Source organism: Dipodomys ordii, unplaced genomic scaffold, assembly GCF_000151885.1.
Source record: "Dipodomys ordii isolate 6190 unplaced genomic scaffold, Dord_2.0 Scaffold67, whole genome shotgun sequence".
Classification (NCBI taxonomy): domain Eukaryota; kingdom Metazoa; phylum Chordata; class Mammalia; order Rodentia; family Heteromyidae; genus Dipodomys; species Dipodomys ordii.
The window spans coordinates 10235723-10263632 of record NW_012267283.1 but is presented as its reverse complement, the minus strand read 5'-3'; the positions used below and the strand labels follow the sequence as shown (position 1 = coordinate 10263632).

Sequence of the window (27910 nt, the reverse complement as noted above, 5' to 3'; positions counted from 1 at the left end):
CCACTCCTCTCAACACCCCCCTCCTCATTTTTCTTCCGTTTTTAGACATGTATTGAATTTTTTGGCCATTTCACAGAGCAGTTTGTGTGTACAGTGTATCTTGATCTGTGCCATCCCATCAACATCTTCACCTCCCTGCAACCAACCCCTCCCTTTATTTTTCTTACTAATTTTGTGAGGTGCGTACAATGCATTATTGACTGTTTTCTTCCCAGCTTCCCACCCTTATTCATCTACCCTGCTCCCCTTGGCCCCACCCTCCCTCCATAATACTGGTAGAAAAAGCCTGTCTGGGTGTCAGCCCTCTGCTTGGGAGTTTCCTATCACCCCACCCTGCAGACCCAGGTGCCCCCCACCCCCCCACCCCCCACGGAGAATCCTGGCAGGGTCTGGCTGGCCAGCCTTGCTGACCCCATCTCTCTCCTGTCCTGGTACTTCAGGCTTCCATTCAGACCTTTCCATCCCTGAGAAGGCCTCTTCCCCTCTTGTCTGAAGTCTTGCCATGCACAGAGCCTCCCCTGCTCCCCTCCCCTCCATTCTTTCCTAGCCTTCAGAGTGAGCTCAAGTGCTACTTCCTCAGGAAGGCGTCATCTTGGGTGTGAAGGCGCCGCATCCTTGTCCTTGGAAGGCCTTGTCATCATTGTAACTTACCATGAACTTGGTCACTAGTTGGCTCCCTAGCAGAGTGTGAGTTCTCAGTAAGGACGGGGCTTTCAGAACCATGTTCTGACAAGTAGCAGACACCAAATGCCTTGCAGGATGGATTTGTGGAGTATGGCCTGGCCATGCCAGATCCACAGCCCTGCTTTCTGGTTCACCCACACACATCTCTCCAGTCTGTGTTACGTGGACAGGCAGTGTCCCAGCTCTCTTCTAGCATCCTCACAGGGATGGGACAGGACAGGAGGACACTCATTACCCATCACCAGTCATCTCCTGGCCATTGGCAGTTACATGAATGATTTCAGAGAACTAACTAGGCTTTGGGGGTTTGCTGTTTGTTTTGTTTTGCTTTAAAAAACTTTTTTATTGTTATCATAAAGGTGATGTACAGAGGGTTACAGTTAACGTAAGTCAGGTTTTGGACCATGTTACCCCTTCCCTTGCTCTCTCCCAGTTTTTCCCTCCCATCCCGACCCACAAGTTGTACAGTTCATTTTCAACATAGCGTTTAGGGAGTACCTCTGCTGCATTTATTCACCCATTGTCCTTCCATTTCTGTGCTCCCTCCTTCTCTCTCAAGGATAGATAGATGAACAAACAGGACAAAAATAAAATGAAACAAAACAGCAACAAAGAAAAAAAAACCTCTTGTTTCCATTTCCTGGTTTCAATAAATATTATTTTATATGCTCAGGTGCACATAGGCATGTGTCTTTTGTTCCTCTCCTAAGAGTATACTTTACTTTCTAAAAATAGACTCTTACTATGTGATTCAGACTGGCCTCTAACTCCTGGTTTGCCTGAGTACTGGAATTACAAAGCAATTGTAACAGGGTGTGAAACTAAGGCTCATGTTCCAGTTCTACCAAGTCTTAAATGAATAGAAACTAGAACTTACTAGGACGAGCTAAAGTGCTACCTGTAGAGATTTTAATTCCTCCACTACAAGAAGTATGCCAACTATGACCTGATAAGCTCCAGGCAGAGCCACGCCCCGCAGAGCCTCTGGACGTGGGCTGGGGGTACCCTGAGAAGTGCATTCTGACCCAGAGCCCCAGCGGTCTGTGTGTTAAGGCATAGTTATCTTTCAGTGAGCAAAGGGAAGGAAAGGAAGGAGCTGCCTGCTAGCTGGTGGCCCCTGTGTGTCCCTGCAGTCACGGGCATGCCCAGCTTCAGTGGCACCATTCCTTACGCTTGTTTTATTCCAGGTTCCAGGTGGTGAGGTAGGTTTAACAACAGCTGCAACCTCACCAAAAGTACCACTCAGCACCGTGGAGGAAGAAGAAGCTAGTGGGGACCCCACGGATGGCCCGACTGCCTTCACACTCCCACCCACCCCTGGACAAACATTCACCTCTGTAAGTGTCAGATAGCACCCTCTGTGGCTCAGGGGAGAGAAGGGTCAGCACCCTGGGAGCAGAGCAAGTATTGGCCTCCTCAGAGGCGCAACAGGCCTTGATTGCAAGGTGTCAGCTGGGAATGAAGCATGACAGAAGCGGGTCGGACAATGGGTCTTGTCCCAACCTACTGCCTCTCAGCTTTGTCTAAGAACTTTCTGAGAGATGAGTGGCCCAAAGGTGGTAGGGGAGGGGTGTCTAGGAGCAGAGCCCAGAGCAGATGGATTTCTACAGGTTTCAGTTTGTACTTCTCAAATGTGCTGGGGGGTGGTGCTGGGTAAAAAGGGTTTTGAGCCAGATACTGGTAGCTCACACCTGTAATCCTAGCTACTCAAGAGGCTGAGATCTGAAGATGGCAGTTTGAAGCTCCCTTAGAGAAGAAAATCTGTGAGACTGTTTAATTAATCACCAAAAAGCCAGAAGTGAAGTTGTGGTTCTAGTGGTAGAGCAATAGTCAGGAGAAAAAAAAACAAAAGCTCAAGGACAGCACCTAGGTCCAGAGTTCAAGCCCCAGGACCAGCACAAAAAAGTGTTTTGACACTAGGTTGGTACCACAGAAATGTCACATCTCACAGCTCCCCCAGCCTCATGGCTCCCCCATGGGTCTCCTTTTCAGGCACCTGTTGATGGAGACATGGCCACAGCTTCCACAGAGAAGACTGAGGAGGAGGGGTCAGGTGGCATGTCCCCCCCTGGGCCACTGCTCCCCACTCCCACGGTGGCTCCTGAGAGACAAGTCACTATGGTGAGTGGCCTGGAAGTATAAAGTCGTGACTGGCAGGTTCACAGGGGTGAGAACGGCTAGCCCCTGGCCTTCGTAGAGGTGGACATATGAAAGCCTTCAACTTGGGGACACTGGAGGAGACTGCAATTGGGGAAGGAAAAACAAAAGGTGAAAATCATCTAGCTACTCAGGAGGCTGAGATCTGAGGATTGCAGTTCAAAGTCAGCCCAGGCAGGAAAGTCTGTGAGACTTTTATCTCCACTAAACTATAAACCACCAAAAATCTCTAGAAGTTGAGCTATGGTAGAATGCTAGCTTTAAGCAAAAGAAACTCAGACCCTGAGTTCAAGCCTCAGGACTGGCAAAAATAAAAATAAAAGGAGTAAAAATAAGAGAGCCTAGCTTCAGATCACAAACTACCTTTTTCTTTCTCTCTCAGTCCTGAGATTTGAACGCAGGGCCTCTCATTTGCTTGTATTACTTGCTTATGGCTGGCACTCTATCACTTGAACCATGCCTTTTATTCTCAATTTTTGGTGGTTAGTTTGGAAATGAAGCCACAACTCCACTTCTGGTTTCTTTGGCTGTTTAGTGGAGATAAGAGTCTCACAAACTTTCCAGCCCAAGCTAGCTTCAAATGGATCCTCAGACTTTTCTGCCTGAGCTGACCTCAAACCTCAAGCTTCTGGCTTCCTGAGTGCCTATGATTATAGGCCTGAGCCACTGGTGCCTGCTCCAAGTTGCCCTTTTTCGTTCAAGTGAGATCTTCCTGTCAGGCAGCAATTGGAAGGATGCCACTCTGAGCACAAGTTAGACACAGCAGGAACTGAAGGAGATGGGAGCATCTATGGGAACCCCTAAGGCCTGTAGCAAGGTTCCAGGATCCTGAGCTGTTGCTCTTTAACCTTGACGAGACCTTGGCTTCTCTAAGCCTGTCTGTAGAGTGGAAGGGTTTGGAGCAGGTCACAGGCTGTTTGCATCTTGCTGTTGCACACTCTGGAGGTTGTCACCACTTAAGAACATTACCTTTGTCTTTTAGAAAAAGGAAACCCAAAGCTGGGTATCAGTGGTACCTAGCTACACAGGAGGTTGAGATCTGAGGATCAGGGTTCAAAGCCAGCCTGGGCAGAAAAGTCCATGAGACTCTGATCTCCAATAAACTCAGGAAAAGCTGGGAGTGGCGCTGTGGCTCAAGTGGTAGAGTGCTCGCCTTGAGCACAAAGAGACTCAGAGATAGTGCGCAGGCCCAAAGTTCAAGCCCGAGGACCACAAAAAAAAAAAAAAAGAAAAAAGAAAAGGAAAAGGAAAAGGATGAACCCAGGGGATGAAGTCACTCATCAATGGTGAATGAATATAGCTGTGAGGAAAGCCTCCCATTGGAGGACCAGGCCAAGTGCCTCAATTTCCCAAGCAACCTCTGGGTGTGAACACTGTGACAGTCAGGACTCATTCACTGCAGGGCTCCTGGCTGATGCAGAACAGAAGGGCTGCAGGGGAGATAGAGAGAACCCACTGGGAATCTTGAGCATCCCTTGTCCAGTGGCCCAGCAGTCACCATATTGCTTCATATCTGCAGAGTTCCCCTTCACTCAGTCAGTGTATCCACGTGGTACCTCTGGGCCCTCAGTCCAGATCCTTACAGATATATATATATATATATACATATGGAGTCCTTCCTGTCTCAGAGGAATTCAGTCTCAGGGTAGGAAATAAGTCATCTATGTGGCATTGGCATAATGATCTGATCCCATTCACACTGCCATCTTCTGGTGGGAGGTGACCATCTCCACTCTGGGCAAGGAAGGGGACTGGGGCGGGAGAGGCCGTGTCTACTGAGAGGCTGGGTTGTGGTATCTCCAGACGGCTGCCTGTGCAGCCCTTATACTTGAACTTCCTCACCCCTGTTTTCACCTGTGAGACCACAGTGTACCTAAAAGACCATCCATGAAAAGCAAGGAAGCAAGGGGGTCTTCAGGGTGCTCCATTCTTGGGGTCCACCCTCTCGGCTTTGTTTTGTTTTGTTTTGGGGGAGGCAGGGGGCGGTTCTTAGGAATGGTCCCTAATCTTTTGTGTTCCAGGCAAGTGCTCTACCACTTAAGCCACAGCTCCACTTCTGGCTTCTTCGGTAGCTTAATGGAGATAAAAGTCACAGATTTATGGACTTTCCCTCCTGGGCTGGCTTCAAATGCTGATCCTCAGATCTCAGCCTCCTGAGTAGCTAGGATTACAAACATGAACCACCAATGCCTAGCTTTCCACTGTCTTTTCATTTCTGTCTCCTACCTTCTTTTATTCTGGTTGCCATTGGTCTGTTAGTGACACTGCACTGAACCAGCCACCCTTGTATCCTTGTGTTTTCTACTTTTCAAAGTTGGCCTGGTGGAGCCAGCTAGGGCTGTAGGGGGCTGGGGGTTTAGTGCTTCTGGGAAACTATCCACATACATAACAATTACAAAACTGCATTTTAATAAATTAACCATCATAAAACTGTAACCAGAAACTTTTTGTTCTAGAACTCCATCCTAATGAAGTGTGATATGTAAAAAAAAATTTTGTTCACAAGGATGTTAATCTTAATATTGTCCATAATAGAGAAAAATTGAGCATGATTTAATTAGCCAACAATAGGAGATTTGTTAAATTGAGGCAGAGATTTATTAAATTAAGGCATATTCAAATAATGCAACATTATGCAGCTATTAACTTACTCTTATTAGTATTTAACTTGCCATATTATGTGTTGTAAAAGAAGCTAGTTCCAAACTAGTTGTGTGGTCTTGACTTTTTTATAAACATACACATGTGAAAACCCTAGAAGAAAATTTCCTCCCCTTCCCAAATGTTAGCACGGTGGAACTCTGGGAAGTTGGTAAGTTCTTAATGTATTGTGTGTGCACATGTGTGTGCATGCACGTGCATGTATGTGTGTGCTAGTCAGAAGCTGGAAGCTCTCCTTCAACTTTTTTGTTCAAAGCTGGCATTCTACCATTTGAGCTACAGCTCTACTTCCAACTCTTTTGTTGGTTAACTGGAAATAAGAGTCTCAGAGACTTTCCCATCTGGGCTAGCTTTGAACCACGATCCTCAGATTATAGCCTCCTGATTAGTTAGGATTACAGGCATGAGTCACTGGTCTTAATGCATTTTGAAAACCATTTTTCCAAACTATTGCTTCTATGGTTTGGAAACCTGATAACTTTTACAATAGTTATTAAAAATGTTTTGACTGTTATTATAAAGGTGATGTAAGGAGGGATTACAGTTACATAAGTCAGGTAAAGAGTGCATTTCTTTTTGGACCACGTCACACCTTCCTTTGCTCTCCCAGTCTCCTGCATGCTAAGCAAGTGTTCTTCCATGGAGCTACACTTCAGCCTCATGATAGGTGTTTTTTTTTTTTTAAATCTCTTTGAAGGGGAGGGTAGAGAGTTGAGGCAAGAGGGAAAGGAAGGGAGGAATGGATACGCATGCAAGGTGGCATCCTGCACATAACTTTAGGAATTTAGTTCCAGAAAAGTGTTTTGAAAATGTCCTTTACATCTTTGGATATCTGAAGAGATCAACAAGTGTCAGTTCTTGTGCTGGCCTCAGGACAGACTGTGATCTTGGGATTAGGTCTGCCCAGAAGGACCCTCAGATACCCCTGCACTTGAAGTTAGCTTCAAGTCAGCACCAACGTGAGACTTAGAGTCCAGAGCTGGTGGGAGCACAGGAGGAGGAGATGAATATGAGTTGTTTCCTCATGGAGGAGATGGCACAACTGGGCCTGGAAGGAGGAAAGGCTGAGAACTGGCCATCTGTGGGATGGATAGCAGGAGAAACGGCCAGAAGGGAGCTGGCGGCAGCAGGCATAGGGCTCTGAAATATGGGTATGCCCTGTGACCTGTCTGCGTTGGCTGTTGAATCTCAGTGGTGATTCCTTCTCTGCAGGTGCCAGGCTTGGGTTCTGAGGGCTCGGGCCTGGGCTGGGGACTGGACGCTGGCTCAGGCTCCGGGGACCTGGTGGGCAGTGAGGACCTGTTAAGGGTGAGTATGAAGGGCGGGGTCATGTGGTCATGTGGTGTCTGACTATATTCTAAATGACCAGGGTCAGGGGTTGGGGGTGAATGGGCCAGCACAGCAGACTGCTACTGCTAAGACCACGGGCTTCTTTTTACTCTCTCTTTCTCTTTTGCTCTTGTATGTGTTCAAAACTTTCACTCTGAGCAATTTTGACTTGGTTTTGGTGAATCAGGGGTCTGAATTTGAACTCAGAACCCTCTCTTCTCCACTCCACTTGGCCCACTGACCTTTACTTGTTCATTAAAGAAACCTCTGGCCTTTTCTCTGCTAAATAGCATTTCCTACCTCGTACCACACTCTCCCTCTCTACCCTTCCCAACTGTTGTTTCTCCATCCTTGGCTCCCAGCCCAAGGCCAAGTTCCATCAGCCCCTCCTGAGATTGCTCCAGGGGAGAGGCCCCTTCCTCTAGCTGCCCCTGTTGCTCTGTCCACCTCCCCAACCCCGGCCTGACCTCATCTCCAGCCCTTTCCCCATGACCCCAGCTAGAAGCTCTATTTAGCTGGCCTCCTCTTCCCACCCCTGTGACCAGGCCTGGAAGGGCTCTGGGCTCTGTGGATGAGTGGAATAAGAACCCAGTGGAAAGCCGGGCACTGGTGGCTCACACCTGTAGCTACTCAGGAGGCTGAGATCTAAGGATCGAGATTCAAAGCCAGCCCGGGCAGGAAAGCCTGTGAGACTCTTAGCTCCAATAAACCACCAGAAAACCGGAAGTGGTGCTGTGGCTCAAGCAGTAGAGCACTTACCTTGAGCCTAAGAGCTGAGGGACAGCACCCAGGCCCAGAGTTCAAGCCCCACAAATGACAAAAAGAAAAAGAACCCAGTGGATCATCTAGGCTGGTGAGCTTGGCTCACCCAGCAAAAGGCTAAAGTTAGTCTGTACTGGTGGTTCAAGTTGGTAATCCTAGCCATTCAGGAGGCTGAGATCCAAGGATTAAGGTTCAAAGACAACCAACATAGATAAACCCAAGAGACTACTGTCTCCAGTTAACCAGCAAAAAAGCCTAAAGTGGAGGTGTGGTTCAAATAGTAGTGTCAGCCTTACACAAACTACACACACACTCACACACACACATGCACAAACACTAAGCAAGAATTCAAGGTCCTGAATTCAAGCCCCAGTACTGGCATAAAACAACAAACAACAAACAAGCAAAATAAAACAAAGATCCCTGTTTCCTTCTCTCACTCACCCCTCCCCCCACCCCTTCCCTCATTCTATTTTTTCAATTTTTAGGTTATGTGTTTAACTTTTTTTCCCATTTAACAAAGCAGTATTTGTATCTAATACATCTTGATCTGGGTCATCCCTTCAACATTTCCCCCCTTCTACCCACCCCTTCTCTTATTCCTCTCAATTTTGTGGTATATACAATGAATTCTTGCATTCACTCCCCTTCCCTAGTTCATTGTTTCACCCATCCTTCTCTCTTGCAAGTGCCCATTTCTTGGTATTTATTTTGTTGGGCTTTGACTTAGTCTTTCTGAAGATTTATGCTATTTGCACTCTGCATAGAGTCTATTCTATTTCAGTTAATTGGTTTATAAATGCTTGCATACCACCCAGTGTATTTCCTTGTAGATTTATAGGCACATTCTAGCTACAAATGAGGGAAACCATGCGACCTGTATTTCTCTGGGTCTAGATTATTTCACTTAATATAATTATTTTCCAAGTCTTTATATCACCCTTTGGGAGAAAACATGGCATAATGTGCTTGAAAAGTCCTAGATTCGACTCCTAGCTCTTGTACTTACCAGCTAGGAGTGAAAGTCCTTGCGTGACATTTTCTCTGAGCCTCATCTTCGCCCTCTGCTAGGTGGGAACACCAGCCCTTCACGGGTTGTCACAGAATGGAGAGAACACAGAAACCAAATGTTCAGTGTATACATATCTGCCTCCTCTCCTAACACAGTGTCTGTTTCTCAGGGTCCTCCTGGTCCCCCAGGCCCACCTGGCTCACCGGGGATTCCAGGAAAACCAGGAACAGATGTTGTCATGGGCCCTCCTGGTTCTCCTGGGGAGGATGGAGCTGCTGGTGAACCTGGGCCCCCGGTGAGCAAATGAAGTTTTCTCCCTGTCTCTGTGTCTACAGGCTTCCTTGAGCCACGCTGTGTGTGTGTGGGGGGGGGGACACACCGATTGTAGATCCAGTGGCTGGCTGATGTTTATAAGGAAAAGGATAATCTTCCTCATCTGATATAGTGCTTTCCAGTTTGGACATGGACAGTACAGAAACACAGCTCATAGGTGATCCTGAAACTATAGGACTCTCTAGTCCAGTCTTATTCCTGGAGCCTTCCCAGAGGAGGAGTCAGTGACCCAAAGAGTGAAGGATCCTATCACAGGGCCACTGCTAGCAGTGACCCAACTAGGGCCAATCCTTGCTCCTACCAGCCTCGCTCACCTCCCTGCCCAGCTCCCCTTCCTAGCAAAGGGTTGTGCGTGATTCTTAAACAGAGCTGGGTGGGATGATTGTCATTGATGTTCCCAGGGCCCTAAGGGACAGCCTGGACCTGACGGAGACTCCGGCAAGCCTGGGATGAAAGGAGAGAAGGTAAGGGGTCAGTGGGAAGCTTCCAATGTGGGGAACCAGCAGAGACACCTTCTGTGACTTCCCAACTTGATCTAGCCTCCTCTGCAAATAACTCTCTGCTATCCCCTCCTGGTCACCTCTGCTGACTGTCCCCATCATGGGTCTCACGATGCCCCAAAATGTGTTCAGCATCTTTCCTGTCTATTCGGGTATGTTTCTGTTTTGGTGAGCAGTGCTATGTACAACCAGTAATCTGCACTCAGATACTGTCCCTCTAGACCCCCCCACCCATCCCCCCCACTCCTCTCACTCCCTTTCCTGCTACTACTGGGCAGTTGCTGAGATGGACCTGCATCTCCTGCCTTTCTATCCTAAGCTGATATTCCTCTCTTCTTGTCCACCTTGTGGCATTGTGCTTCTCATTGGTAGCCCATCTCTCTATTCACAATCTATCCACCCCCTATTGCCCTTCCCTTACCCAACACTCATCAGCCTCCACCCTGCCACTGAGAGATTACTTAGTGGTTTCCTGTGGGATGAAGCCCTAATGCCCTTCCTGAGCAGCCCCAGCTTCGCCCTTTGCACATGGCCTGCTGCCCCTTTGCAGCAGCTCCAAACTTGCCCAAGTGCCCAGGTGTGCTGCCTTCTGCCAGCCTCCCGGCCTCTGCACATGATGTGTATTTCTGAGAGTCCTTCCTGTTTTTCATTCTTCAAGACTAGGGTCTGATACAGCGGCCTCCCCTTCTCCTAAGGGTTATGTCCCAAGATCCCCAGTGGATGCCTGAAGCCGTGGATAGAACCAAATCAGACACACACTGTAGTGTTTTTCCCATCTTTACCTGTGATAAAGTTTAGTTTCTAAATTAAATCACACTAAAAGATGAATAGCCATAACTCATGATATAATAGAACAGTGACAACAATGCACTGTGATAAAATTTCCAGCATTCCTTCTCTGGCACTTTGGAGCCATTATTAAGTGGCACAGGAGTGCCACAATAATTAATCTGACAAGCTGGTCAGCTACTTGACTAACAGGCAGCTAGTGGATATGAGATTTCATTGTGTTGTTCAGAACAACTCCCGACTTAAAACTTGTGTGTTGTTGCTTTCTGGAATTTTCCCTGTAATAATTTCAGATGTGATTGATTGGGTAACCTAAATTGTAGATGCTAGAATGGTGGAGAAGGAAAGACTTCTGAAAACCCTCTGGGAAGCCCATCGTGACTCTTTGTTGTGTTTTCAAATTTTGTTTTGCTACTTTGAGATAGGGTCTCACTATGAGGCCCACACTAGCCTCAAACTCACAATCCTCCTGCCTCAGCCTCCTGCCTGCTGGGATCACAGGTGTGTGCCACCATACCTGGCTTCTCCTGACTATATGAGCAGAAAGCATCCTTCTTTCCTCCACTTTTTTGTAAGTTTTTAAAAATTGTTATAGCAGTGATGTAGGAAGAGGTTGCAGTTACGTAAGTTAGGTAAAGAGCACATTTCTTGTTGGACAATGTCATCCCTTCCCTTGCTCTTTCTCCACTTTCTAGTCCAATAAACATGCTGCTGAGAACCTTCTTATGAGAACCTTCTCAATGACCCTGGCTTCCCTCCATTCATCCCACTATAAAGCCCCTAACACTGTCTGTGACCTGAGAACCCTGACAAGTGAATGAAACCCTTCAGACACCATTTTACCCTGCCACTGCCAGAGTCCAGCCTGCCTTTGGGGCTTTGTTCTGTCTGTAGTCCTGTCCTATCTTCTTTCTGTAAGTGTTTGCTGTGGGAAGAAGCCTTGGAAAGGCATAGTCTTTGGTGGCGATACATCATAATCCATGACATGGCTTTCTGCATGTCCATGCAATGGCTGGCCATCTTTTGCGTGTACAGTTGTGATTCTCTATCTGGAGGCCTGTGGAGTATAAGGTAGTGTCACTTGAGCTGGTCACCACTCCTGATCACCTGTCCTGCTCTCTGCTGGACTCAGCTGGTTTCTTCCTGCAGAATCATCATCTAACCCTCCCCAGCCCCAAGGAAATTGCACTGTCATTCCTTCTAGGAGTGGACATATAACCTGCTCCAGCCTGTTCTTGCCCCTCTCTTATCTCCTTGGGAGGTCACTGCAGTTATCCTTTAGTCTTTAGATTTTTCCAGGAAGAGTGTTTAGCCATCAACCCTTCTCTAAGTCTCTCAAAGTATAAGGGGTGCATGTCAAGTTCTTGAAGCCCTGTGTGCTAGACTTTTTCGTTGTTGTTGCTGAGACAGACAACTTACAAGGAGGAGAGATTTATTTTGGCTCATAGTCTCAGGGGTTTGGGTCCATGGTTGTTTGGCTCTGCTGTTTGGGGGCCTGTGGTGAGGCAGCATCTTAGCAACAAGAGCATGTGAAGGAGCAGAGTCACTCACTTCAGGTGAAATAATCAGACTGGGTCTATGCTTACCCTAGATAGCCCTTGATTCTCCCCCAGTTGTTTCCCTGCATGGCTTGCTTTTCTATTAGGTTTAAGTGTCCTCATCTGGTTTGCTTTGCTTATGTATAACACTTTTGTTAAATTTAATTCCTCACACCTTGTGTGATTTTGGCCTATATAAGCTTTGCACTAGCTGCATTCAGGCTGCTGGTCTTTAAGACAAGAGTCCACCAGCAGTCCTCCAACTCTCTAATAAAGACTCATAATTTGGCCTTTTAAATGTGGCTTCTCTGTTTCTCAAGGAAGCAGGGGAATGGAGAGAGAGCATGCTTGTGCCCACTGGCTCCCTTATCCTGGGCACCCAGCCTATTAAATGGTGTCACCCACATTCAAGGTGGGTTTCCCTATCCTCTCTGGAAATGTCTCATCGACACACCCAGAAATGTGCTTTACTAATCTCCTAGGCATTTACCAATCTCATGGAGCTGATCATCATGCTCTTTCCCTTGGTTTAGAGACAAGAAAATATCCCATGACCACTGTCATGGAAGCCGTGGTCACTCTGGAAGAATCCGGCCATCCCCCTGGCACACCTTCCGCTTCCTTAGTTTACTCTTGAGGTAATGGATGAGCTAACAGTTGAGAATGAATGTCTGAAGCTTCCAACTTGACTGTTCCTGAAGACCACCACCTGCCATGTGTTCGGCTTGGAGTACCCACCCAGTCCCAGCTAGAAAGAGCCACATTTCAATAATCTGTTACTTCAGGATCCATTCCTCTCCACTTTCTTCTGAATGTGTCTACTAACACATATTCTAACTGGCCCTTGTGTTTGTGTTTTCAGGGTGCAAGAGGGCCAAATGGCTCAGTTGGTGAAAAGGTAAAAGAAAATAGCTCTCCCTCCTCTCCTTTCTTTGGGCTGGAGTAAATGAATACATACATGTTATAGTGCAGGGAGAAATTCACATCTGAGGAAGTGCCCAGGGGAGGCAGGACAGCTGGGGATGGCCAGGAGCAGTTACCCTACAGTATACCCCCTCCTTAATCACGAATTCAAATGAGAGCATTGGCTTAGTTCAAGTGCAGTGTCTGTCCACAAGACAGATGTTTCTAGGCATTAAACAAAGCCAATCAGTAACTTCAATCAGGGATATTCTGACTCAGGCATGCAGATCTTTTCCTTCCAAGAGCCATCAGGAGTTGTACTCATCCCATCTTCTTCTCAGGGTGACCCTGGAAGCCGAGGTTTACCAGGACCTCCAGGGAAAAATGGACAAGCTGGCACTCCTGGAGTCATGGGACCTCCAGGACCTCCTGGACCCCCTGGTCCCCCCGGCCCTGGATGTACAACAGGACTTGAGGTATTCCTCCCCAACCCCTCTCTCTGTGGTAAGGGCCACTGGAAAGACTAGCTTTGAATGCTGGGCTGTGAAGGTAGAGATTGTGTGAGTTCTCTTGGTGTACCCAGTTCCTAAGGCCACATCTGGTCCAGGTAGGTGCTCAGCAATCAGACCTGAAATTGTTATTCTTTCTCCTTTTCTAGGATATTGAAGGCTCAGGAAGTATCAGGCTACTGAATGAACCCAGACTCTTTGGGCCAACAGCCTCAAGTGTAGGTTGACTTTTTCAATTATTTTGTGTGTGCTGCTATGGGAGCTTGAACTCAGGGCCTGGGTACTTTCTCATAGCTTTTTTTTTTTTCACTCAAGTCCTGTACTCTTACCAGTTGAGCCACAGTTTCACCACCAGCTTTTTGGTGGTTTACGTAGCAATAAGAGTCTTATTGGGTTTTCTTGCTGGGGCTGGCTTTGAACCAAGATCCTTAGATCTCAGCCTCCTGAGTAGCTCGGGTTACAAATGTGACCCACCAGTGCCTAGCTTAGGTTGACTTGTGAAACTTATTTGTACTATCCTATGAGGAAGCTGTAGGGGCCATCCTGTCTGTTTCTCTTTCCATAATTCATACTTCTAATGCCTTCAAGCCAAGCTGTTCAGTGGAGAGACTTTACAAACTCTTTCCTGGGGATCAATGTAGAGTTTTTGCATGAACATTATGTGGGAAAACTTGAAAATCAATCTCCCCCTCTTCCTCTCCCTCTCCCTCCTTCCTTCCCTCTCCCCCCCTCTCTCCCAGAGCTCTTCTTCAGTTCCACCAAGCTACTTTACTAGCAACCCTCTTGCTTCTCACAGGTGCCCCAATCTGTACCCTGTAGCATCCATTCCCTAGAGATGCTGTCCATGTCCACTGTGGGCACAATCGTATGGGAAGCACACTTGGAGCTCTCATGTTCTTAGTCACCTGGGACCCAGAGCTGAGCACTCTGGAGGAAGCAGTGCAGCCCCTGCCTTGACTGAACACAGAGCTCCCCTAGCTAGATGCGAAAGCTTTGAGACTGAAGTCAGTGGACATTCACTTGTGCCGTGAAGGGGCCTGAGTTTCTCTGACTCTTTCTGGAGAGTTTTTCCCTCTTGACTCTAGAAAGGGAATTTGTACCTCCTTTTTTGTTCCCATTTCCTGGAGCAAATGCAGTAAGACAGCTGAGGGAGAGATGGCAAGATGCAAGGATGTGTAGAGAGGAAGTGGAATGAATAGGAGAAAAATGAAAGAATGACTGTTTGCTTTTCTTGTTTGGCTAGGGTCTCAAAGGAGAGAAAGGAGATCAGGGACCCAAGGTAAGGACTCGGGGTTGACATAGCAATTGGTGGGAGAACTTTCTGGCCTGGACAAACTTTCCATGGACATTGAGTTTTGTTTTCTCACTGATATAACTAGGGTGAAAGGGGGATGGATGGAACCAGCACAGTTGGACCTCCTGGGCCCCGGGGCCCGCCTGGGAGCATCGAGGTACTGCACAGTGTAAGTACCATCCAGGTTGGTGTTTGGCTGTGTGGTTTGTCTTTGCTGAGGGGGAGAAGAGGTGATCCTCTTCAGAGACTTAGAGGCTGTCTCCACCTGCCCAGCATGCCTTACCTGTTTGCCTGGATCCTAGCAGCACTGTTATCCCACACATCTCCTCCAGAACCCTCTCCCCTGCTTGGCAGCATTTGGAGGTCAATTAAAAAAAGCAGCCTAGAACCCTATGAGCTGATGAGGGTCTTCAGGGAACCCCTAGATAAGTAACCTCCATGTGCTTCAACCAGGTCCTATACAAGTTGAGAAATACAAAGAGGAAGAGGTTGGCCCAAAGGCCATCTTTTATGGCTGTGGGGGGCAGCCTGGCCATGGGTAGCAGACATGGCGGGGATGGGGGGCAGGGGGAGAACTGGCATGTTGGAAATCTAGGGAGATGCTAGACTGAGGGATGGGATCTGATTGTGGCCTGCTGCATATTAAATCATCACATTTGAAAAAGTCATAGCACGGGCTGGGAAGGTGGCTCAGTGGTAGAGTGCTTGCCTTGCATGCATGAGGCCCTGGGTTCGATTCCCTAGCACCACATAAGCAAAAAGAAAAAAAGCCGGAAGTGGCGCTGTGGCTCAAGTGGTAGAGCGCTAGCCTTGAACTGAAGAGCTGAGGGACAGCGTCCAGGCCCAGAGTTCAGGCTTCACGACCAGACCCCCCAAAAAAAAGAAAAAAGAAAAAGTCATAGCATTGTGCCAGTACAAAAGAAAAAGACAAAAACTATCAACTAACTAGGAAAAGGATGAGTTAAAAGAAGATTCTGGTTTTAAAATACCAATATGACCAGGCACTGGTGGCTCCCACCTGTAATCCTAGCTGCTCTCAGGAGGCTGAGATCCAAGGATTGTAGTTTAAAGGCAGGAAAATCCATGAGACTTTTTCGTCTCCAATCAACTAGCAAAAATCCAGAAGTGGAACTGTGGTTCAAGTAATAGTGTGCTAAGCCTTAAGGAAAAAAACTAAGGGACGCACCCAAACCCTGAGTTCAAGCCCCAGTTCCAGTTCTGGTACACACACACACACACACACACACACACACACACACACACACACACATGCGCGCGAGCATGAACACAATACCAATATAATAAGATGTGGGAGAATAGGTAATCTCTAATGCTTCAGGGTGAAGCATGTGGTCCTTTTAGATCTCTCTTTGGCAGTTCATTAAAACTGAAAATAGACCCTCCAAAATCCACGTGAAAAGATCTCCACATGATGTGCTTGAGTGAAAAGCAAGGCAAAGAATAGTATATATGGCCTGATGCTATTTATGTAAAATAACCACATGAACACACTCACTATATGCTCTCAGTGGATACACACACACACACGCACACACACACACACTTTTACAATTTTTTTTGGGGGGGGGTCCAATCATGGGGCCTGAACTCTGGGTCTGGGCACTGTCCCTCAGCTCTTCAACTCAAGGCTAGCGCTCTACCACTTGAGCCACAGCACCACTTCTGGCTTTTTTTCTTTTTGCTTATGTGGTGCTGAGGAATTGAACCCAGGGCCTCATGCATGCAAGGCAAGCGCTCTACCACTGAGCCACCTTTCCAGCCCCATACGTTTACAATTTTAAGAGACAGAAGCCATTCTCTCTCTTAATTTGAAAGTCAATTAAAAGAGGAAAGTGACAAGACAGAGCTTGGTTTGTCTAATGGGAAGTGGGTAGAATGGGTACATTTGGCAGTTGGCTTTGGGATATGGTCAATGTGTGCCAAGTTGGGGGACTTCAATAAAATCTTCTTTGCCAGACACAAGGCAAGAATGTGCCATTCTTTGTCCTCATTGTCTGGCTTTTCTCTTTTTAGTCTCTGATCAATATCACCAATGGATCCATGAACTTCTCGGACATTCCTGAGCTCATGGGGCCTCCGGTTTGTATCTGCAGCTGCCCTAGTGTCTCCCCCCAGATGTCGCTAATGGAGCAATGCTGAGTTGGTCTGGGATCCTTTCAGCTCCTTAACCGCAGAACTAGAGTACATCAAACCAGAATTGAAAGATAACTTGGCATTGTTGAGTTGCTATCATAATGAGTTGATTGTGCAGAGAGTGGTAATCAATGCAGCCTAAACTTTCAGTCCTGTGCATCAGAAATGTGTATAACAGTTGGGCACTGGTGGCTCACACCTGTAATCCCAGCTGCTCAGGAGGCTGAGATCTGAGAACTGCAGTTCAAAGCCAGCACAGGCAGAAAAGTCCACGAGACTCTTATTACCAATTAACCACCAAAAAAGAGTCAGAAATGGAGCTGTGGCTCAAGTGAAAAAGCACAGCAAGAATGCCAGGTCCTGTGTTCAAGCCCTAGTATCTGCACAAAAAAAGAAAGAAAGGAAGGAAGGAAGGAAGGAAGGAAGGAAGAAAGAAAGGAAGGAAGGAAGGAAGGAAGGAAGGAAGGAAGGAAGGAAGGAAGGAAGAAAGAAAGGAAGGAAGGAAAGAAGGAAGGAGGAAGGGAGGTAGGGAGGGAAGGAGGAAGGAAGGAAGGAAAGAAGGAAGGAAGGAAAGAAAGAGAGGAGGGAAGGAAAAGAAAAAAAAGTGTGTCAGTGCACTCCTAGAATTCTAAGAACAAACAAATTGATGACTTGCAACACTTTGGGACTGCTTTTATCTGCATTATCTCATTTCACAGAACAGGAAGAGCCTAAAGGGACCTGTCATTGTGTTAATGGGGACACTGTCCCATGACTTGCGTCAGTCTCCCTAGCCCACTTTAGAGATGAAATGAACACACCAGGAAGTCACATTACTTGTGTAGGTCCACACAGCTGGCCCGTGGTGCTCCAGGACCTTAGAGGGAGGGAACATGTATACTTAAACCCCTATTTCATGTTCTGGGAGCTGGGGAGAGAAAACCACTCTAGCCTCAGGAGCCTTGAGGCCCCAACCCCATCTCTACCACACCCCATGCTTGAGCCCCAGGCTCTCTCCTCTGATTGCACCTCGGACTAGCTGGAGGCCTCCACAACTGTGCAATACACAAGGCCCCCAGGGCAGATCCTTAAGAGACTGGCCCAACCTCCCAGCCACCCACATCTTATGGAAAATCCACAGGACCTGCCCAAGATTCTCACTCACATCTTGGAGGCTTCTCTGCACCTGGGTTTCTCTCAGTGCAGATCTGTGTCTATAGGTTGTCTTACTGTCTTCTGTGCTGCATCCCTTTCCCTGATTTCTTCTGAACAATCCAAAAAATCCCAGCAATTAAAACCCAAGACAAACTAGCTAACAACTAAAAGCCAATTCATAAGTGTTAGGTTTTTAAAAAGAGGTAGCCGAGTAAGAACAGCACCAGCACTCATGTGGTAGTTAAGGGGTAGGTTTATTCAGTAGACCTGCTGGGACCAGGCAAGGTTGGCACTCCACGTGGCTGGGAAAGGCCTGGGAATGAGAGAGAGCGCTGGGAAAGAGAGGAAAGAGCTAGAGCAGAGAGAAAGCAGAGAGAGCTAGAAAAGAACAGCATGAGAAAATCTGGGCCTGGGCTAGCCCTTATCTAGGGTATGGGTGGAGAAAGGTGTGGCCACATCAAATTCAGATGTGACCTCTTCCAGGTGTCCCAGTTGCCTAGGTAACGCAGGTACTGGGTGGAGACTTTGCTGCGAGGAGGGTGGAGTCTGCTAGCCATCCAGGAGTGGACCTTACAATAAGGGCCTTTATGTTTCCCCAGACCACTGGAGATTTAGGGTGTTAGGGAGGCTGATGCTAAAGCAGGACACAGGCAGTTTAAAGCTAAAGAGTAAGCATCTCTGTGTGACTAGTTTCAGGCCCTGTCTTCCTGAATCACTGTGAGTTAGTATTCTCCCAGCCTCTGGTCCTAGCTCCACCCAGACCTGAGCTCCCCCTACCCTAGAATTCCCACAGGATAGCTGGCCCCTCCCACTCTCCGCCCAGACCTACCTGCGAAAGCAGAGTACCTGACCCAGTAGCCCCAGAGCGACCTCCTGGATAGGGGCAGATGTCATGTTGCTCCCTCTCCTGGGGGAGATATGGCCCCTCTAATAAATATTATAAACCTTCTCCTGTGCATACCTCCTCCGAGTGATTTCCTGGGATGGCCGGGATTGATACTAACACTGTGTCTTACCTTCCTCTCTGCCCTGCTTCCTTCCTGCTGTTGTCCTGTTCTCAAGTGACTTCAGGGCCTCTTCATCCCTGAGTCTGGATAAGCCTTTACCCACTCAGTGGTGGATTCTCCGAGGAGTGAGGGACTATTCCAGCACTGTCATGCTATGCTCGTCCACTCTCCTATATATCCTGTGACAAGAAACTAGTCTCGTTCTAGTTCTTTCTCCTACCACATAAATGTATATACACACACATATATGTACATAATGAAAAAATGTATTCTGTTGAACTCATATACCTTTAATTAGTAAGTTATTTACTACCCCTCCTGGGTAGTAAAGTACAAACTCCCCATGTACCAGGTCCTTTAAAATGCTGTTCCTAGCTAAGTGAGGTGGCCTATACCTGTAATCTCACCATTTGGAAGGCTGAGTTGAAGAATTTCAAGGTCAAGGGCAGCTTGAGCCTCTTAGCAAGATCTAAAACAACAACAACAAAATGAAAAAAAAAAAAAGCAGGCTGATCCTTTAAGATTCTCACTTCTTCCAAAGCAAATAGCTAAGTCTCACCAGCAAGTATCCTTGTCTATCTCTGGCCACCAGTTTAGCCCTGACCCCACTCTCAGAACTTATTTATCCTGATCATTGTCCCTAGAGATTTCAAGCACTAAATGGTTTAATGGAGGAGGAAGCTTCACTAAAGTGTAGAGTTCAGGCTAAGGGAACAGAGCTGGACTCCGGGTGTCTGAGTACAATTTCTGCCTCTGGCATTAACTGGCTATCTGATTCTGTGAAGGCCCTGCCCTTCTGGGCCTCAGCATCCGGCCCTGCAGAGTGAAACATGAGCCCTGTGGCATGGAATTAGACTCAGGCTTTTGACAGATGCCGGAGGGAAGTTGTTCCCTGAGGCTGCAGGATCTCACTGACGTGGTCTTTGCTGTGTTGCAGGGACCTGATGGTTTGCCTGGGCTGCCAGGATTTCCTGTAAGTAGCACCAAGCTCCTACCCCCACTTACCCTCCCCCTCTGAATGATCTAGGAACAGCTCCTTCAGGGTCTGGTCTTATTCTTGTCACTGGACCCCGGAGCTAAACTTGCTAGGAATGAAAGTGAATGAGTCAAGCATTCAAGTAGATAAAGTCTACACAGATCAAGTCCCTTGAGGGAAAAGGTGGTGGTGTTGAAACAGGGGTAGAGTGGGGAGAGGAGGGAACCTTAGAAGCGTATAAGGAATGATCTGTGTGGCTACCTTGGGCTTTTTCACTCTGGATGGTGAAAATGTGTGTCTGCCTAGAACACCACCGGTTATGCCTAGCACTTTGTGCTTTTGCTGGAGCCCAAGGCCTGCAGCCAAGATGGGACCTGTACTCTGCTTGTAACACTTCAAGACCCTGAGGCTCTGAAAGGCTTAATGCCTCCAGTGGATCTGCTATTACATTGATCAAACATGTAATAATGTGTTCTTGATGGCTAGACTGCAGGTGATCGCTTCCTATTTTGTTATACTTTTCTGGGCATCATATATAGTGACATCACAAACTAGGATGACGCTAAAGGTACATGTCAACATTAAAAAAATAGAAATCAGTATAGGACATGTGATGACCTGCTGGGTAAATGAAGAGGCCTAACCTCTGAGGAGCAGCTCCACTTTGGCTGCTCCAAGATCCACATCACATTCTAGAACATACCTTCCTCCACATGTGTGTGTGTGTGTGTGTGTGTGTGTAGGTGTGTGTGTGTGTATGTGTGTGTATTAGTAGTGCTGGACTAGATAGTGCTATGTCACTTGAGCTATGCCCCCAGCCCTTTTGTTGGTATTTGTTTTTGAGATAGTTTACTTTGCTTGAGCTAGGCTGGAACTCATAATCCTCCTGCTTTTATCTTCCCAAGTAGTCAGGATTACAGGTGTGTGCCACCAGGCTTAGCCTGGTTCTATGTTTTGAAAGAGCTTAGAATAGCCTTGCACCACTGCAGAGAGTAAGGAAAGGGTGAAGAGGCAGAATCGAAGGCACCCTTCCCACTAAGGGGCAATCCGTTTGACAAAACAGGGAAAGACTGTGCAAGGCCTGGAGTTTGATCCCCCACACGATTAAAAAAAGAAGAAGAAGAAGAAAAGAACTGTATTGCTACACCACTACTGTGGTAGATAACTCATTTTTCACCTAGAGGACAAGGCAGGGCTTGTGAACAGTGACTGTACAGTGAGAGCTGAAATGCCACTCCTCTTGAGTCATAGGCTCAGACTTCCAGTGTCTGGTAGAGTTGAGAAGGGGTGGCCTCTGGCTGAGTGTGTGGATTCTGGCTCTGCAGAGGTGAGGGCCACCCTGTTGGCATGGCATGAGCTCTGATACAGAGATGAGGGGAGTCTAGGGAAGACCCCCCGCCACTAGCATGGTGAAGTGTGAAGCCTGGCTTGGTGTGGGATCCCTTCTCACAGGGAATAGGGAGCCAGAGAAGGGTGGAGTCACAGAAGGTGAATGTGAGGGAAGGCAAGCTGAAGGATGGCTTAAGTAAGCCAAGCCTTAAGATCTGCCAACAGGCCGTTCCAGCAGCTGGAGGAAACCAAGATTTAAAGAGGCCTGGGCATCAGGGCTGCATTCTTACCACCAAGATTCTCATTCCTGGACCCCTTAAATTTAAGCAGATATTATGACCAGGTGCCAGTAGCTCACCACACCTGTAATCCTAACTACCCAGGAGGCTGAGATCTGTGGATCATGGTTGAAAGCCAACATAGGCAGAAAAGTCCATGTGACTCTTACATCCAGTTGACCACCAAAAAGCCGCAAGTGGAGCTGTGGCTCAAGTGGTAGTGTATTAGCTTGAAGTGAAAAAAGCTAAGGGATAGCATGCACACGCACGCGTGCACGCACATGCACACACACACACACACACACACACACACACGCACATGCACACACACACACACACACACACACACACACACACCTCCCATGGTCTATTTTTCTTTTCTTTCTTTTTTTTAAAATGTTTCTTCTTTTGATCGGTTAAAACATTTGAATGCTAACAACACAATACCCACCGACAATTCTTTCCAGGGCCCTAGAGGACCAAAAGGTGATACTGGCGTGCCTGGATTTCCAGGACTGAAAGGAGAACAGGTGAGAGGGTCTTGGGAATCTGCGTGAGCTCATGTGTCTGGCTTTCTAGTCACTTCCAGTGGGCACGTCTGCTACACTTCTGCTTCTTTCAGATACCGTTTTTAAAACCATAAAGGTAGTGTCTTTCAATTATACAGCTCAGTGATACTTAATAGTTACACCAGCATGCAACCATCACCATCAGCAAATTCTAGAATGGCTCTATCCTGTCTAAGATAAACTCTCATGCCCAGTCACTGTCACTCTGCCACTGTAAATTTCTGTGATCTCTGGGCTCCTTCCTGGCGAAGATAAAGAGGATTTCACCCTAACCAGGAAAGGAAATTTAACTCAATACTCCCTTGAACTCTGTTCTTTCATGTTCTACATGTTGTCTAACTATCTATTGGCTATCCTCCTTTAAATGTGAGTTCCCTGGGAACAGACTTCTCTATAGCTCTGATTCTAGCACAAGGACACAGATGGTACCCCAATACATGCTGTATAGAAGAGTGTAGAACTAATGAATAAAACAAATGGCCAGTGTTAGCAAGTATAGTTTGGGGAGCATTCTAAGCACGTCTTGGTCCCAAATGTTTGAAATCAATACTTAGCCTGCAGAGATCTTCCTGAGAATTTCCATAGCAGAGAGCTGGTCTCTGTATCTTTCACACTGGCCTCTTAGGATTAACTTCCCAGTTGGTGTTTATAGATGAGGGGGTGAGTGATAGTCATAAACAGGCCACAAAGACCCTGGAAGGGGTCCATTTATTCACCCATCCACTTTTGTCTGCATCCTTCTTTCAGGCACAGATCCCCAGGGACACCTGTGGTTTCCTGTACAGATTAGGGACCTGGGAATAAGACAGGACAATGGGGGAGGGGGGGAAGATGGCAGACAGCATGTGCCCAGCTGTGCTTGAAAACTGCTCTGAGGGAGTCTAATGGTTGGGGGTGGGGGGGGGGGCGGAGGAGCGAGGGAACGTGTGCCTTTGAGAAGAGTGAGCTTTAGCTTATTCTCTTTCCTCTCCACCATGACATCCTGCTTCTAAGAGGGAAGAAAGGCTTCAGTGTCTGATGGCCCAAGTTTCAGGGAGTAAAAGTCTCAATGCTTTGGGCACATGATTAGACACTTGGGGAAGGCAACTTGGGTACTTTCACTGCCATGACCTGCAGAGAATGGATGGGGTTGAGTCAACTCTGCCTTAGGAAAGACCTGGTCAAACAAAATGCTCTGATATCTATGTGGCTAGGTCAGTTGGATCTAAAGGGACTAAAGTGTCCCCTCTGCCTCTTGCTACTTTGAAAGACTTAGACCAGATCCCATGTATCTCCACTCCAGTCATTGTAGCAAATATGCTTCCTCTGCCTCTAATGCTTTTGTGCTTGCTTCTTCTTGCTGCTGGCGTGTTCAGGACTGCGTTTCTTCATCAATTGGTAAGATGTAAATATCAGCTGTGGGCTTCAAGGGTTGGAGAGAGAAGGCTGCTCTGCTCATTCCTGCCTTGCCAAGCTGCTTCTAATACTATTGAAAGGTGGCTTCTCTGTGGTTCAGTGCTAGCCCCCAGGGTTCAGTCTAGCTCCTAGGGGCTAATACTGATGTCTTTGAGGGATATTGAGGGTTTCTTCATTTGATCTCATCCTTTGGACGTATGTCTAATTTGGAGCCTCCTGAGATCATAATGGCCCAATTGATGACAACATTGGGGTCAGAATCCTGATATCTTGCTCCCAATCCCCCATCCCCTCTTTCCCAACATCCAGGATAACTTTGTCTGACAAAATAAAATGTTTGCACGGGGACATGGAGTTTGGAGGCAAAGTTGCATACACAGAGACATAAGACTCCTCTGTTGCTGGAACCTTCCAGCATTTATAATTTCATCTCTTCCTCAATTTTCAGGTGTATTAACAAGAAGTATTCTTGAGGGAGAGCAGATGGTAGATCAAGGTGACAGGAAAGCAAGGTGTCAAATACCTTAGGAGCCAACCAGAGGTCCCTGGAGGGGTGTCATGTGCCAAGAGGCAGACAGAACCAGGCAGGGGCTCCATCCTCAGGGCTAGGAGTGGGGGGGACAGATCTGTCCTTGGAAGGAATCCTGGTGGGTGTGAAAGACCACACCTGAGCACTAGGGCAGTAACTCTGACAGTAGTACCTGGAGGGGAGATTTCATTATGCAGCAGCTATTGCAGAACTCTAGCAGAAGGTCGTGCTGGAGCAGTGGGGCTAGAGGAACGCCATGTAGGCAGGATGACAATGAGCAAGCGTGGCAGCAGGATGGCAAGGTCATATTGGTGAGATAAGAGGAGGAAACCTGATTTCATCAAAAGGTTTTCTGCATTGCAGGGCGAGAAGGGGGAGCCTGGTGCTATCTTGACCGGGGACATTCCTTTGGAAAGAGTGAAGGGGCAAAAGGTAATTATGTCACTGAAGCCAGACTTCTACTTGGCTTTCCAGATTTGTTTCTTCTGATTTATTTATAAGAACATACCTTCCTGTTTTAGGGTGAACCTGGAATGCATGGAGCCCCGGGACAAATGGTAAGTCAGAGCATCATGTTACTGGGTCTGAATTGGAGTTTGGAACTTTTATCATATTTGGGGCTTTGTTAGATTTATTGTTCTAATTAATTGTGAAAACACAAAGGGTGTATGTGTGTGTGTGTGTGTGTGTGTGTGTGTGTTAAGGAAGGGTAGACAAACTGCATTTACATTAAAGTCTCAAGGGTTAGCAGGCATGGTGGTACACATATGTCATTCTAGCACTCAGGCATGTAGGGCAGGAGGACTGAAAGTTTGAGGCCAATCAGGACTATAGAGACCCTGTCTCCAAATAAAAAAGGAAGAAAAATATCTAGTAGTTGTACCCCACAGCAGCTGCATTCTCACTTTTTTCCATTCCTCTGTGGCTATTTGATTTTGGGCCTCTCCCCTCCAAGCAGTGACTCAGGGACCCACAGGCATCCATACCGTGACTGGCTATCTTGTGAGTTGAAGGTCACTGGTATCTTCCTGCTGGGGGCTGAAGTTGGGAGGGCGGGATAATGAACACTTCTAGCACATTTCCCTGGCCAGCACGCAGGTTCCTGGGGCCTCAGACATGCAGTGAATCTATGTGTCTGGTAGAGAGGGGTTTGGATGGGGTTGAGCCCCAGAGGCAATAGCATCCTACTTTTATGCTGAAGGCTGCCAACTGCAGCGATGCCCTCCAAGGAAACTCTGCAAAACCCTCTCCTGGCTTGTGGCTTCGGGTTCTTGATCAGCTGCTCACCTGCAATGAGGCTTTGAGACTGCCTTCCTCTGTGGGGATGTCTGTGCACTCATCTACACCTTGAAGGAATGGGTCCAGAACTAGACAGTACCATAGGCTCTTCTGGCCTTGCTGTTCTAGAATTCTAGAACACATGTGGATTTCTGGAACATTTTCCTAAGTATTCTTTCTCTCATGATGAACCCTAAACTTCTCTGTCATATATTCTTTTTCCCAAGTGACAGAAGTTCAGGTAGAACATCACTATGAGGCAGATACTGTGTGAGACTTCACAAGCATCCTTTCATCCTCCTGACTCTCAGATGTGAACGTCAGAGCACTTGTTTATAGACTAGGCGATTGAGGCCCAAAATATGAAATAATCTGTCTACTGCCACATCAAATTGCAAGGATGGGGAGACAGAGGCCAGCCTGTCCAGATTCTTCCCCTTCTCATAGCTGAGTGCCTTCCAAGAAACAAAATGCCCTTGGTTCCTGAAACGTTGTAGAATACAGAATGGTCTAAGTGGTCTGTTTGGTTGAAACTGGATGCTCTCCTTCAACCCCCAGGGCTGAGGAAGGAGAATCAACTGGTTGTGAACCATAGGTCCTTAGTGAAATAGCCTATAATCTCAAAGGTACGTCCTTCAAAAGACCTGCTGAGGCCTTTGGTCTCTGCAGTCAGGCAGAATGGACACCCTGGAGTGAAGTAGCTAAGAAGTTAAAGGCCTCATTCCTAAATGATTAACCTCTAATATTGTGGGAAATACTAACAGCCATGGGGGCCAGCAGGTGGCTGCAGATGGCCATGGCAGTTATCCCGCAGAAGGCCAGCCTGCACACAGCTTGCCAAACGTAGTAGGGCACCTTTTAATTTGCATAAAGATGCCATCTGGGGCTAGCTGTTGACTTAGTGACCAGCATAGCATGCAACTCCTTTGTAGTTGCTCCAGATCCATGGACCATCATCACCCACATCACTAGAGAGCTTGTTAGAAATGCAGATCCTAGATGTGGTGCTGGGGCTCAGAGTGGCAGAGCACTAGCTGAGCATCATGAACCACGTCGATTGCTGTTCACTATTCACAATAGCCAAGATATGGGAACAACCCAGATGCCCCACAAATGTACTTATATACAATGTAATTTTACACAGCCACTAGGAAGAATAAACTAATGTCATTTTGCAGGGAAATGGATGGAACTAGAACAAATCATGTTAAGTGAAGTAAGCCATGATCAGAGGGACAAATGGCACATGTTCTTTCTGATATGTGGAAGCTAGATCTAAAATGCACTGGAATATGCCAAATTGCACAGGATTCTAGACCAAAAGAGGCTAGTCTTAGGAGAGAGACAAGGGTGCAAAGCCTAAGCGCCTCTTCATCTTTAAAATAGTATAATACTGAAATGAACTCCCAAGATATGGAAACAAAAGAGTTTTTTAATTTTGTTTTTCTTGTTCTGATGATTCTTTACCTTATGTACAGTATATTTACGCGCATTTCTGTGGGAGGGTCTGGGGGAGGCACATAACTCAAGGAAAAAGGGTGAAAAAGTGAAGCAATGGAACACACTGAAAGTAAGCTATATAACTCATGGGTGGATATGGGAGGGAAGCAATGGGAGAGAATGAGAGAAAGATGACACTGTATGAAACGAAATGTACACAGTACTCGATACATGTAAATTTAACCCCACTGTAAAGCACCTTTATAATAACCATAAAGTAAATTCAAAAGAAAGAAAGAAGAAAAGAAGGAAAGAAAGAAATGCATATCCAACCCAGACAATCTGGATGTCTACATGCTCCCTTTGCAGGTGAACATTTGGAACTGTCTAATGTTGAGCTAGAGCTTGCCAACCAAGTAGCGTGTACTCTGTTACTCCTTTTATCTTGGATTTTCCTTCCCTAAGAATAATGTCTGCAAATTTTAAACAATTGTTTATTGTTATTATAAAGGTGATGTACAGAGGGGTTACAGTTACATAAGTCAGGTAATGAGTACATTTCCTTTTGGACAATGTCTCCCCTTCCCTGTTCTCTCCCCGTTTTTCCCTCTCGTACACACCCACAAGTTGTATAGGTCATTTTTCACAGTGTTCAGTGAGTACCACTGCTGCATTTGTTTACCCTTCATCTCTCCATTTCTGCTTTGCCCCCCCATATCCTTCCAAAGACAGATAAACAAACAAGACAAAAAGAATATAAAACAAAAACAGCGACAAAGAAAGACCTTCTTGTTTCCCTTTCCTGGAGTTTGTCTGGGAATTTTATGTACAGATCCTGTTCCAGTGCGGCCCTTCTTTGCCATGGGTAATTCTTTTATAAGAAGAAGGGACTTGGAGGGCCTCAGGCTTACACCTGGCATTTCTTTGGGAGATGGGGCAGATCCAACCATAGAGATAGTGGGTATTCTGGAAAGAGGTACATCATTGTAGCTCATTGGCTTTGTAGGCTAAGTCATCTATATCCAGACACCAAAGACAGGAGCGTGGAACAGGGCAGTGGCTCAAGAAGGTAGAGATGGAGTAATTGAAAACTGACTAGGACCCAGGGGTCTGGGGCCTTGCTAGAGCATGAGGGTGTCAGGACAGGACTGATCCTCCAGACACTTAAGGATAGGAACCCTATCTTGGTTATCATACAGCTGGTTGCATTATTCAGAATGGAGGATGCGGAGAACACTGTGATATATGACATGGGGCAAAGCCAGCCCAGGTACATGGATACCTGGGAGCTGAGCCCCTGAACTGTTGACCACTTGCCCCTTAGTTTGTCATATAAGGAGTTGGATCCAG

General features: G+C 47.0%; 1 protein-coding gene across 1 annotated transcript in view; it reads left to right on the top strand.

Annotated features, from left to right (window-relative positions):
• Positions 1 to 27910, top strand: part of Col15a1 (collagen, type XV, alpha 1) — a 93789-nt gene that overhangs the window by 46504 nt on the left and 19375 nt on the right. Inside the window, exons 10-24 of the mRNA XM_013023359.1 lie at positions 1872 to 2021; positions 2677 to 2805; positions 6715 to 6810; positions 8775 to 8900; positions 9340 to 9402; positions 12628 to 12663; positions 13010 to 13144; positions 13327 to 13395; positions 14421 to 14456; positions 14557 to 14640; positions 16506 to 16571; positions 19704 to 19739; positions 21817 to 21879; positions 24206 to 24274; positions 24364 to 24399. Of these exons, the coding sequence (XP_012878813.1) occupies positions 1872 to 2021; positions 2677 to 2805; positions 6715 to 6810; positions 8775 to 8900; positions 9340 to 9402; positions 12628 to 12663; positions 13010 to 13144; positions 13327 to 13395; positions 14421 to 14456; positions 14557 to 14640; positions 16506 to 16571; positions 19704 to 19739; positions 21817 to 21879; positions 24206 to 24274; positions 24364 to 24399 (1194 nt within the window). The remainder of the gene's footprint in view (positions 1 to 1871; positions 2022 to 2676; positions 2806 to 6714; positions 6811 to 8774; positions 8901 to 9339; positions 9403 to 12627; positions 12664 to 13009; positions 13145 to 13326; positions 13396 to 14420; positions 14457 to 14556; positions 14641 to 16505; positions 16572 to 19703; positions 19740 to 21816; positions 21880 to 24205; positions 24275 to 24363; positions 24400 to 27910) is intronic.